At 36.7% G+C, this 12,966-nt stretch overlaps 1 protein-coding gene across 1 annotated transcript in view; it reads right to left on the reverse strand.

Annotated features, from left to right (window-relative positions):
- Positions 1-1,580: 1,580 nt before the first annotated feature.
- Positions 1,581-12,966, reverse strand: part of FBXO33 (F-box protein 33) — a 55,452-nt gene continuing 44,066 nt past the window's right edge. The window contains exons 2-4 of the mRNA XM_017530883.2: positions 4,563-4,673; positions 3,343-4,028; positions 1,581-1,907 (exon numbers count right to left, since the gene is read on the reverse strand). Of these exons, the coding sequence (XP_017386372.1) occupies positions 1,636-1,907; positions 3,343-4,028; positions 4,563-4,673 (1,069 nt within the window). The 3' untranslated portion in view covers positions 1,581-1,635. The remainder of the gene's footprint in view (positions 1,908-3,342; positions 4,029-4,562; positions 4,674-12,966) is intronic.

Below are 12,966 nucleotides of genomic sequence, written 5' to 3' on the forward strand. Positions count from 1 at the left end.
GCATTTACACACACTGTGCCAGTGGATTCACACTACTGATGTACATATAAAATCCGCATGGTATGTGCTCACTGGAGACAAAACAGTGCACACCTGTCAAAAGGTCATTTTAATATAAGATGGTAAAACCATTTGTAAAACACATATAAACTTTTTCCATAAATAGAATCATATCTGGACATCTGTTGCATAAATTGTGTTTCCAAAGCTTACAATAGAGCAGCCAGGTCTCAGCACTGCTGGGCACCCATGTTGGCTACTTACTTTATTATTGCAGACTGTCCTTTAACATTAAATGCACAACATTCGTACCACTTAAAACTGGGGTCAGGTGGAAGTCTCACAGAGACCACGTCTGTACCGCGGTTGCCCTGAAACAGTTAATAGGCTTTTAAAGCCTCTCAGATATAACAAGGTTTTAAAACATACTTCATGGAATGTTCTTCATGTATCATAGCAGCTCATACTGTGATAGAACAAGCTTTCAGTTTTTCCTTTCTTTCCTTTACATTCACTATTCACAGTGAAACAGGTGCATGTTTTTTTTTTCTTTTTTTTTTTTTTTTNTTTTTGTTTTGTTTTTTTCAGAGTTCTGAGGTTGCTGACTGAGCCACAGCACAGCTGTGTACCACAGGTCGAAATTCGACCTTAAATATTACAATCTAGCAGTTATCTGGCTGGCCAGAGTGGGCCGGCCCCTGCCAGCATGTGGGCACTTCTTCAGTAAGTCTATTCTTTGGCAGCTGACACGCGTGCTGACAGAGAAGAATCCAGTGACTTGTTGCTAGGGATTTCACGACTAATGTTTTTGCAAACGTGTGTTTACAACTCTCTATTTTTATTTCCTTTAGGAGGTTTTACTTTAAAATACAGTTTCTTTCTTCCTCCACTATTTGAAATCTGGGCTAAATGAACGTGTAATTGATGAATAAAATTATGTTAGATATAGTTAAAAAATCCAGCAATTTGAGTATTCATGTTTATGTAAATGCATTTTTTTTAAAAAAAAGATTAAGCAATGTTCTAACCTTGTACTATACAAAATTGAAAATGGTATGGTGATAGCAACTATTCGATATGTAATGAAAGTTAAAGTCTTGGCTTTTCTATTACAGATAATTCATTTGGGATATTATTTATCTTCCATTTGAAATCAAAATTATTGAAATGCTATCAGAATGCATGGATGCAGACCATTGCATAAAAATCTACCAGGCTATGGATATATATCTATATATGTATAAAAATATTTTGGCTCCTGAGCTCTGAACTCCTCTGACACACAAAGAATAAAAACGTCAAAAAGGCAGAGTAACTCAGTGAAAAATAAAGTTAGCCAGCAACCTCAGACAATCTTCGGCTGTGTATCTTTAAGGTTTGGTAACAAGTCCATTAACCGTGAAAGCCCTATACATTGTCACTTTGAACTTCTAAACCAATACCCGACTACGTTCTTTGATCAAGAAGTAGAATATACATATATAATTCTATAAAGCTAATATTGATTAAACACAGCACAAAAGGATTAATTCACACTACTGAAAAAAAAAAAAAAAAAAAAAAAAAAAAAAAAAAAACAACGTAATAGGACCCTACTTGCATATGTAACCACAGGAATTCTACATTAAAAAAAAGCTAAATGTCTTCACTGAAGCTTTGCATCTCTCTGTAAAAATGACGATTTGGTTCAGTGAAGACACTGAGTGATTCGATGTCCATGACTGCGTGCCAAGGTTGACCCAGGCCCAGGGATACCTGCTCAATAAGGTTATGCACTGGATCTACATCCTGGTCAGCCAGTTCACCTTGGTCAAAATCAATGCTTTCTTCAGTGACTTCGAGCACTTTCAGATCAGAGCCCCGAAGACGAGCAATGGCAATGAGGTTGTGTGCCCAGACGGTGTAACCTGAAAAGTAAAAAAAAAAAAACACTGTCATTTCCTTTTCTCTCTGTTAAGCCTGTCTTTTCCTCATTCAAAACTTCTAGAGAAGCTTCAAATTTGTATCTCACTTACCATTTTGGTCTTTTTCCTTTAGAAATATATTGAAATTGGAAAAGGAAACATGATTGTATATCCCAGAAAAAAAAAAAGGCTAGAAGTTTGATACTATGTTCAACAATACCACTGTAGGTGGTGAATTGGCAGGTGATCTAATCCTTTATGATACTACTTCATTCAGTAAAATAGACATTTAAAGTTTAAAGTATATACAAATAAATTTTATAGCTTTGGGTAATGATGTACCATAAGGATAACATTTTTAGTTCATTATATACATGTATCAGTTAACATGTTATCAACTGGTATTTTTCACTTGTGAAAAATGATCTATAATGCTTCAAAAAGTTACGAAGTGACACTTTAAAGGTAACCTGTTAATTGTCAGTAGCAAATATGTAAATTATAAAACAATCATGGGAATTATATGCACCCACTTCAGAATAATAACTGTTTTTGGGAAGGAATAAAGGGGAACGAATGGGAGGACCTTTAGCTTAAAGAAGAAAAAGGCTTTATGAAGACTGGCTTAAATTAAGTTTTAAATAACCTGATATTTCTTTACCGCATTGTGTTTACCACTTTAAATACTGATCTAGTCTTTTCTACTACTTCTGATGCCTGGCATAAAGCAAAGACTTGAAAAGTAAGACATACATTCCCAAACGCAAATACAGACTAAAAAAAAATAATGAAAGGGTGCTAGTAAGGCAGCTAATAATGGAGTTTAAGACATGCTTGTAGACTATTTTGTAATTATCTTATAAGTATCTGAAAAGGAAGTAAATTTATTTTTCAGAATACCAACTCTCTCTCAAAATGAGAGCAGGCCACATTAAAATGAAAGCATATCAATGGAACCATTGTTGAAAAAAATATACAAATTAATACTTTGATACCAAGAATCTAAAAGATGAGGTAGTGAGCATGAAAGAAATACATTCTCTTCCCCCGTGCTATATTTTTAAGGGGTTGCGTGATTAGAGAAAATATATCTATCACAGATATATATATATATATATATATATATATATGTACAGAAAATACATCTACCACAGGTATGTATGTTTTCTTAGCTAAATTAATTTCATTGTTTTTTTTGAAACACTGCCATTCACAAGATGGACAAAAAAGTAACAGGGAAGCTGGAGCAGAATACTTAGGGTTGAATATGATTTTCCTTTTGTAAGTGCTATATCTTGCAAATTTTAAAAAGCATAAGAATCTGTACATTAGCTTGATACCAGATTTGATACTATAAAGGTCAGTGCTAGTTCTTTACTGGCATAAAATGTTTTTGGTGTAATTCCAGTATCAGATTATAATGAACAAAATTACCTACCATGAATTGCCAGAAGAGAGAGCTTTGTGCACCTCCATGCTAATAAAACTAACGGATCTTCATTTCGGTTGTCACTAAGATCTGGAAAACCAGACGTGTCAATCACATCATTCATTAAAATAAAATGAGTTAGGAACTTGTCATATTGCCTGGATATGAGATCAACAATAGCCCCTGAAACACAAGTGATATAGCTATCAAAATGAATCCTCTCTAGTGGTATACTAGGTTTCAAAATCTTTAACATATCTTCACTCTTGATATCAAAAGCCATTATATAGACCCGAAGGCTGGTGCTCTTTCGTGACAGGGCTTTCCAATGCTCATCATTTGGCATGTTGTCTAGAGACTTGTGCATTACGGAAACATTGTGAACCAGAAGAGACAGTCGCTGCAAAGGCACATGGTTGCTATCAGTTAAGACTCTTGCCATCTCAGCTGTAAAGTCACAAAAATCCAAGGCAAGTGAGTGCAGATTCACAAATCGCTCCAGTTCAACTGCAGTAATAAGAGTGCTGTTACCAGGAATATTATTGTCCAGTAAACTCAGGTGCTCCATGGTGTTGGCAACAGCATTAGAGAGAGATGACAGTGATGTTGGGGTTACTATTTCCAGCATAAATCCACAGGACAGCCATTTCATTTGCCTACTATTACTCAGGATTTCTTCAAACAGTTGCTGAATTCTATAAGGAAAACACATGCCACAGTGATCCCATTAACATTTAGTTCTAATCTTTTAACACTGACTTTTGAAAATAGGCAATGAAAAACATGCAATTTTGAGATCTGCTTTTTTTCATTAGCTAATTTCTATTCAACCCACAGTAAACGTATTAAAATTCACATTAAAATATAATGAATAAGGTGTATTAAACCTATAGATCCATTAAACACATACAAATATGTTCCTCATCCAAGCAAAGCACCACTTACACCATTTAGTAGAAAAGTAGGATGATGTACAATTTATGTTATAGCAAAGGCAAGTAGAGAAATAATTTTAAACAGCAATAATTATCCACTAAGTTCTTTGATTTGTCTTAATGATTTATGAGATGGAATGGCATAAGCTGATCACTGTATTTCTGTTAAAAATTTCCAGGACCTATGTTCCTTTCAGGAAAAAAATCATTACTCTTCTGTTTCTAACTTACAATTTCTTAGAAGAAACAAATTGTTATTAGTATAATCTCCTTTCCACTAACCATATAACTTACTGTTTAATTTTTTTGCCATCAGGGTCCACCTTGCTGAGGTATGTATTTGACAAACTTCCTTGCTGTTGTAGAATGCTTATGTCTCCAAAAAGACTAAACTTCTGAAGGTTTCTACAAGAAAAATCATTTAAAATGATTTTCTAAATAATTTATACATAAAATATAAATATAAAAAATAAGAATATGCAAAAGGGATATTCTAACAAGGTTTCTATTTTACAACTCACAATCCAGTTAAATACTTGCAGACTGATTTATACATACATTCAGGTTTCTTTATACATACAAAACAACATGATACAGAAGTGGCATAAGCTTTAAGTAACAAGGACTGGGGTATAAAGATGGTTCAGAAACTCAGTATTATAATGACTATGGAAAAATCTCTTAATGTGCCTGAGACTCAATTCTTCATCAGTAATAAAAATACTTACCTTATAGGGTTTAGGTATAAATAACACAATGACTTATGACAAACTGTATAAACTCTAAATTTTACAGAGATGTTAATTACCATATAAACATTTCGCAAACCAGTTAATTTAGTCAACATGTTAGATGCTCCTTGGTAGGTCAATGCCCTGACGATATCTACTCAGTAAAAAATATCATCCTTAACTAAAAGTTAAAGAGAACCTCTTCCAGTTTTATGATCAAACCATACAGGTTATCAAGAAGGGAAGTAGAAAACTATGTAAGGTCGGGTGTGGTGGTTCACGCCTGTGGTCCCGGCACCTTTGAAGACTGAGATGGGTGGATTGTTTGAGGCCAGGAGTTCAAGACCAGCCTCGCCAACATGCAGAGAACTTGTCTCTACTGAAAATACAAAAATTGGCTGGGTGTGGTGGTACATGCCCATAATCCCAGCTGCTTGGGAAGCTGAGGCATGATTATTGCTTAAACTGGGAGGGGGAGGTTGCAGTAAGCCAACACTGTGCCACTGCACTCCAGCCTCCGTGACAGAGCAAGACTCTACCTCAAAAAAAAAAAAAGTAAAAATATTTTGGTTTTAGATAATTTTAGCTATAAAACATATAGTTTCCTAATAGTAAAATTCTAAATAAAATAGGAGAAAAACTGGATAAAGACAAAACCCAAATCCAATAATAACCAACAAGAGATTCCATCTGTAACACAAAACTTATGGATAGCTTTAATACTTTAATAAAAAATGTCCTATCTACAACAGTGATACAAGATTTAAATAAATGAAAAATGCCTTTTTTTTTTTTTTTTTTTTTTTTTTTTTTAATTTTTTTTTTTTTTTTTTTTTTTTTTGAGACAGTGTCTCACTCTATTGCTCAGGTTGGAGTGCAGTGGTGTGATCACAGCTCACTGCAGCCTCATCCTCCTGGGCTTAAGCAATCCTCCCTGCTTAGCCTCCTGAGTAGCTGGGACCACAGGCATGCACCACCATATGTGGATAATTGAAAATATTTTGTAGAGATAAGGTCTTGCTATGTTGCCCAGGCTGGGCTTGAACTTTGGGCTCAAGCAATTCTCCCTGAGTGGGCTCTCAAAGTGCTGAGATTACAGGTATGAGCCACCATGTCTGGACTGAAAAATACAATTTCTTGATGGTATATCACATTTTCTCAAGTTAATCAACTTAATTTCGCTGAAAAGCCCAATCATTCTAAAATTTAACCAACAATTCCCTAAGGATCTACTAAGTGCCAGGAACTGTACTATATATTATAGACACAATAGTGATTCAGTGCTGTGAAGGACAAGTACATGGTACTACAGCATATTTGACACTGTGTAAAGTCAGAGAAGGCGTCTCTAAATTGATTAAAATGGATTTTAAGAATAAGTGGAAGTTAACTAGGAGAAGGAAGGTAGGGAGACAGTGTTACAGGGAAAAGGAAAAGCATTTGCAGCACTTGAAGAGACCAAAGTGAGCTGAAAAGAATCCAGAGTGACCAGAGTACAGAGAGAGTGAGTAAACATGAAATGATGATGTAGAGGTAGACAGGGTTCTACGTCAAAGAAAAAATTTTGTAAGCTGCTCAACAATCATTTTAAGAAAAGAATAAAATGATTAAATTTTATTAGAAAATGTTTGGGGGTGTGTGTGGAGGCATGGTGGTGGAGTAGATGAGCACTATTTTGCACATGTTGAACTTGAGATGCCTTTAAGATAGTCAAGTCTTTCTAAACCTAGAATAGCAATAAATTATAAAGTGATAAATTTATGACTATATAAAAATAAAACTTGACATCCAACAGCATACCACACTAAAAAGGGCAAACCAAAATTGTTAGAAAAATGTGTAACAAATGCTTACAGTTAAAAAAAATTTAATATATAAGATCATCCCATGTAAGTTGAGAAGAAAAACATAAAGAATCCAAGTAGTAAATGTGAAAAGGTTATAAAACATCTAATGTAGAACATGTCAAGGAAAACATGAGAGGGATTACTAATGGAAAAATCTAATTTTTCTTGACCTTTAAAAAATTTTAGTCACTCTAGTAAATCTAATCAACTTTACATGTGATTCTAAAATGTATTTTAAAAAACATTTCAAAGACAGATATCAAACAAAAACACCACAGTTTTTTACATTACAGAAAGGACCTAAAACTGTTCTTGTGAAAATGGCTTTCATATTGGACTCCAAAGAACACATTACTAACATATATAACTATGTCTGCTTTTAAGGTATTTTCTTCCCATTTATCCTTTTTTCTTTTGAGACGAAGTCTTGTTCAGTCGCCCATGCTGGAGTGCAGTGGCGTGACCTCAGCTCACTGCAAACTCTACCTCCTGGGTTCAAGCAATTCTCTGCCTCAGCCTCCCAAGTAGCTGGGATCATAGGCGCCTGCCATCACACCTGGCTACTTTTTGTGTTTTTAGTACAGATGGGGTTTCACCATCTTGGCCAGGCTGGTGTTGAACTCCTGACCTCGTGATCCACCCACCTCAGCCTCCCAAAGTGCTGGGATTACAGGGGTGAGCCACCACACCCAGCTTATCCTTTCATTATTCTAAAGTTGCTACCATATCCATGAATTATAAAAACTTTGTTTCTTAAAAAGAAAAAAAAAATTAAAGACTTCTAAAAGAATGAATAATTGGCTTTGGAGAATATAAGTTTTTATACAAAATAGAAAAAATGTATCACACTCAATTTCTAATAATATTCAGAGAGGGGAGAGTCATACAATCTCATTATTTCTCTCTTTTCAACTCAATTTCCATTAATTACAATCACTCACCTATCCATAGCACTGTCTGCTGGTATTAAAATACATATGTAAGAGACTTTTACTTCCTCTACAAAGAATTAAACAGTCAAACTGCCTTCCCACGGCAAACGACTATAAAACTAGAAAAAACATAAAATAATTGTTTTCAGACACTAGACAATAAGCAATATAGACTGTGATTCTGAAAGACGGGGAAAAAATAAGGTGTGCACTATAATTGCCTCAGATTATGGCCTGGAGAGAGTTTTCAGGTTACAACATAGCCTGCTAGTCTTTGGGGAGTTGGCAGGCTAGAATTTTAGGGCAGTGTACCAGAGACAAAGAAACTGTACAGAGAGAGCTTCACAGATTTGCAAAGACTTGATTGGCTAAGTAATGATTTGTACACGTGTGGGGCAAAACTACAAGGCTGAAGAGAGTACCACTGGAAAGCAGTAGAGTCCACACAGTGGTAAAGAAACATGGCTCACAACTAGGAGAAAAATCCATCAACAGAAATATACTCAGAAATGGCAAATGAAGGACTTAGGGCAAGAACTTAAATCAGCTATTAAAACTATAATCCATAAAACGATTCATCAATAAAAAGAATATGGATTGGAAAGGAAGAAGCAGAAGTATCCTTATTTGCCAATTACAAGATCATTTATACAAAAATTCTAAAAATCTAAAAAAAGCTCTGAGTTTAGTAAGGTTAGTGAGTTTAGTAAGATCACAGAATACAACGGTCAATACATAAAAATCAATTGTAGGCTGGATGTGGTGGTGCATACCTGTAATCCCAGCACTCTGGGAGGCCCAGGTGGGTAGAACACGAGTTTAAGAGATTGAGACCATCTGGCCAACATGGTGAAATCCAAGTAGTTAATGTGAAAAGGTTATAAAACAGCTAATGTAGAACATGTCAAGGAAAACATCAGAGGGATTACTAATGGAAATAATCTAATTTCCGCCTCTACTAAAAATACAAAAATTAGCTGGGTGTGGTGGCGAGTGCCTGCAGTCCCAGCTACTCCAGAGGTGAGGCAGGATAATGGCTTGAACCTGGGAGGTGGACGTTGCAGTGAGCTGAGATCGTGCCACTGCACTCCAGCCTGGAAACAGAGTGAGACTCCATGTCAACAACAACAACAAAAACTGTGTTTCTATATGCTAGCAATGAACACCTGGAAATTAAAATGTAAAAAAGAACTATTTATAGTATCAAAAATACAAAATATTTAGGAATAAACTGAACAAAAGTATAGGTCCTATACAATGAAAACTATAAAACACTGTTGAAATAAAATCAAACAAGATCTAAGTAAATGGAATGCCATGTCTGTTGGTTGGAAGATTCAATACTGTTAACATGTCAAATCTCCCCAAATTAATCAACAGACTCAACAAAATCCTAATAAAAACTCAGCAGCTCATTTATAAAATTTATAAGAAAAAGCAAATAAACCAGCATAGCAAAACAATTTAGAACAGAACAAAGTTAGCTTACTTACACTATGTGATGTCTAAACTTATGAAGCCACAGACTGAAGATAGGGTAGTATTACTGGCTTAAACACAGATAAACAGATTACTGTAACAGAATTCAGAAACAGACTCATGCCTTTATGGTCTTTGTGTCCACATCACGTCTAAGATATGAGAAATAAAATGAATATTCACATTTTGACAAAGGTGGAAAGTCAATTCCACAGCAAAAGAATAGTTAAAAAAAAAAGAGTGTCAGAGCGATTGGATTCTCAGCCCATACCATATAGAAAAACTAAACTAAAATCTATTATCCACCTAACGTAAGAGCTGAAAGTATAATATAATACTGCTAAAGAAAATACAGTAGCAAAATCTTTATAATCTTTGGTTAGGCAAATTGTTTTTTTAGATAAGACACAAAATGCATGAATCATTAAAGAAAAACCAATGAAAGGCGGATCCAAGCTGGACAAATAGGAACAGCTCTGGAGTATAGTTCCCAGTGAGGACAAAGCAGAGGTTGAGTGATGACCGCATTTCCAAACGAGTTATTGCTGCCCACAGACCAGGAGATTCCCGGGTGGAAAAGCACCATGAGTTTCCAGCATGGCTGAGGTGCAGTGGGTCTCCACACAAAAAGTCATACAAATCTGGACGGCCGTTTCAACTGGCACCTGGAACGCCTGGGAGACAGAGCCACCCATTCAACTGAAAAAAAGGGAGCTGAAACAGGGAGGAAGGTGATCTGGCTTGGCAGGTTCCACCCCCACAAAGACCAGCAATCTGAAACACTCGGGATTAAGGGTTTCACAGCAAGTGCAGCTGGACCTGGGATGATCCAGCTCTGTGGGGGGGAAGGGCGTCTGCCATTACTTAGGCAGTCCACCACTACTGAGGCAGTCCACCATTGATGAGGCAGTCAGCCATTATCGAGGCAATATGCCATTACTGAGGCAGTTCTAAATACACCTCTATAAACAAAACCTCAAGGAAGTTCACACAGCAGCTGGGCAGAGCCCACGGCAGCTCAGCAACACCTCTGCCGGCAGACTGTAACTAGGCTACCTCCTTGCTGGGCAGGGCATCTCTGAAAAAAAGCAGCAGCATGTCAGGAACTTATAAATAAAGCCCCATCATCCCAGGACAGAGCACCTGGGAAAAGAGGTGGTTATGAGTTCTGCTGCGGCAAGCTTAAATGTACCTGTACAGCAGCTCTGAACAGAACAATGGAGCTCACAGCTCAGCACTTGAGCGCCTATAAAGGACAGACTGTCTACTCAAGCAGCTCCCTGACACCCGTATATCCAAAGAGACACCTCATAAAGGAGAGCTCAGGTTGACATCTGGCAGGAATCCTTCTGGGACAAAGATAACAGAAGAAGGAACTGGCAGAAACCCTTACTGTTCTGCAGCTGCAGCAGGTGATCCCTAAGCAAGCAGGGTCTGGAGTGGACCTCCAGCAGCCCTGCAGCAGAGGGGCTTGACTGTTAGAAAGAAAACCAAAAAAACAGAAATAAATAAGTTCATCATCAACAGAAAGGATGTCCACTCAGAGACCCCATCCGAAAGTCACCAAATACAAAGACCACAGGTAGATAAATCCACAAAGAAGGAAAGAAACCAGAGAAAAAAGGATGAAAAAACAAAAAACAGAATGCCTCTTGTCCTCCAAGGGTTCATAACTCCTCAGCAGCAAGGGAACAAAGCTGGATGGAGAATGAGGCTAAGGAATTGACAGAAATAGACTTCAGAAGGTGGGTAATAACAAACTTCTCTGAGTAAAAGTTCATGTTCTAACTCAATGAAAAGAAACTAAGAACCTTGAAAAAAGGTTTGACAAAATGCTAACAAGAGTAAACAGCTTAGAAAAGAATATAAATTACCTGATGGAGCTGAAAAAAACAATGTGAGAACTTCGTGAAGCATACACAAGTTTCAATAGCTGAATTGACCAAGCAGAAGAAAGGATATCAGAGATTGAATATCAACTCAATGAAATAAAAAGAGAAGGCAAGGTTAGAGAAAAAAGAGTGAAAAGAAATGAGCAAAGCCTCCAAGAAATATGGAATTATGTGAAAAGATCTAATCTACATTTGATAGGTTTATCTGAATGTGATGGAGAGAATGAATCCAAGCTGGAAAACACTCTTCAGAATATTATCCAGGAGAACTTCTCCAACCTAGTTAGGCAGGCAAATATTCAAGTCCAGGAAATACAGAGAACACCACAAAGAGATTCCTCAAGAAGAGGAACCCCAAGGCATATAATCGTCGGATTCACCAGGGTTGAAAAGAAGGAAAAACTGCTAAGGGCAGCCACAGAGAAATGTTGGGTTACCCACAAAGGGAAGGCCATCAGACTCACAGTGGATCTCTCAGCAGAAATCCTACAAGCCAGAAGAGAGTGGGGGCCAATATTTAACATATTTAAAGAAAAGAACTTTCAACCCAGAATTTCATATCCAGCCAAGCTAAGCTTCATAAATGAAGCAGAAACAAAATCCTTTACAGACAAGCAATTGCTGAAAGAGTTCATCACCACCAGGCCTGCCTTACAAGAGCTCCTGAAAAAAAGCACTAAACATAGAAAGGAACCAGAACCAGCCACTCCAAAAACGACCATCGACACAATGAAGAACTGTGTCAACTAAAGGGCCAAACAACCAGCTAGCATCGAAATGGCAGGATCAAATTCACACATTACAATATTAACCTTAAATGTAAATGGGCTAAATGCCCCAATCAAAAGACACAGACTGGCAAACTGGATAAAAAGTAAAAAATCCATCATTATGCTGAATCCAAGAAAGCCATCTCACATGCAAGGGACACATATAGGTACAAAATAAAGGGATGGAGGAAGATTTACCAAGCAAATGGAGAGCAAAATAAAGCAAGAGTTGCAATCCTAGTCTGTGATAAAATAGACTTTAAACCAACAAAGATCAAAAAAGAAAAGAAGGACATTACATAATGGTAAAAGGATCAATGTAGAAAGAAGAGCTAACAATCCTAAATATATATGCACCCAATACAGGAGTACCCAGATACATAAAGCAAGTTCTTAACGACCTACAAAGAGACTTAAGACTCCCATACAGTAATAGTGGGAGACTTTAACACTCCACTGTTAATATTAGACAGATCAATGAGACAGAAAATTAATAAGGGAATCCAGGACTTGAATTCAGATCTGGACCAAGCAAACCTAATAGACATTTACAGAACTCTCCACCCCAAAGCCACAGAATATACATTCTTCTCAGCACCACATCACACCTACTCTAAAATTGACCACATTTTTGGAAGTAAATCACTCCTCAGCAAATACAAAAGAACGGAAACCGTAACAAACGGTCTCTCAGACCACAGTGCAATCAAATTAGAACTCGGAATTAAGAAACTAACTCAGAACCGCACAACTTAACAGAAACTGAACAACCAGCTCTTCGATGCTGATTGGATAAACAATGGAATGAAGGCAGAAATAAAGATGTTCTTCAAAACCAACGAGAATGAATACACAATGTACCAGAATCTCATGGACATGTTTAAAACAGTGTCTAGAGGGAAATTTATAGCAATAAATGCCCACGTGAGAAGCAAGGAGAGATCTAAAATTGACACCTTATCGTCCAAATTGAAGAGCTAGAGGAGCAAGATCAAAAAACTCAAAAGCTAGCAGAAGACAAGAAATAACTAAGATCAAAGCAGAACT

Source organism: Cebus imitator, unplaced genomic scaffold (genome assembly GCF_001604975.1).
Source record: "Cebus imitator isolate Cc_AM_T3 unplaced genomic scaffold, Cebus_imitator-1.0 Scaffold69, whole genome shotgun sequence".
In the NCBI taxonomy this organism is placed as follows: domain Eukaryota; kingdom Metazoa; phylum Chordata; class Mammalia; order Primates; family Cebidae; genus Cebus; species Cebus imitator.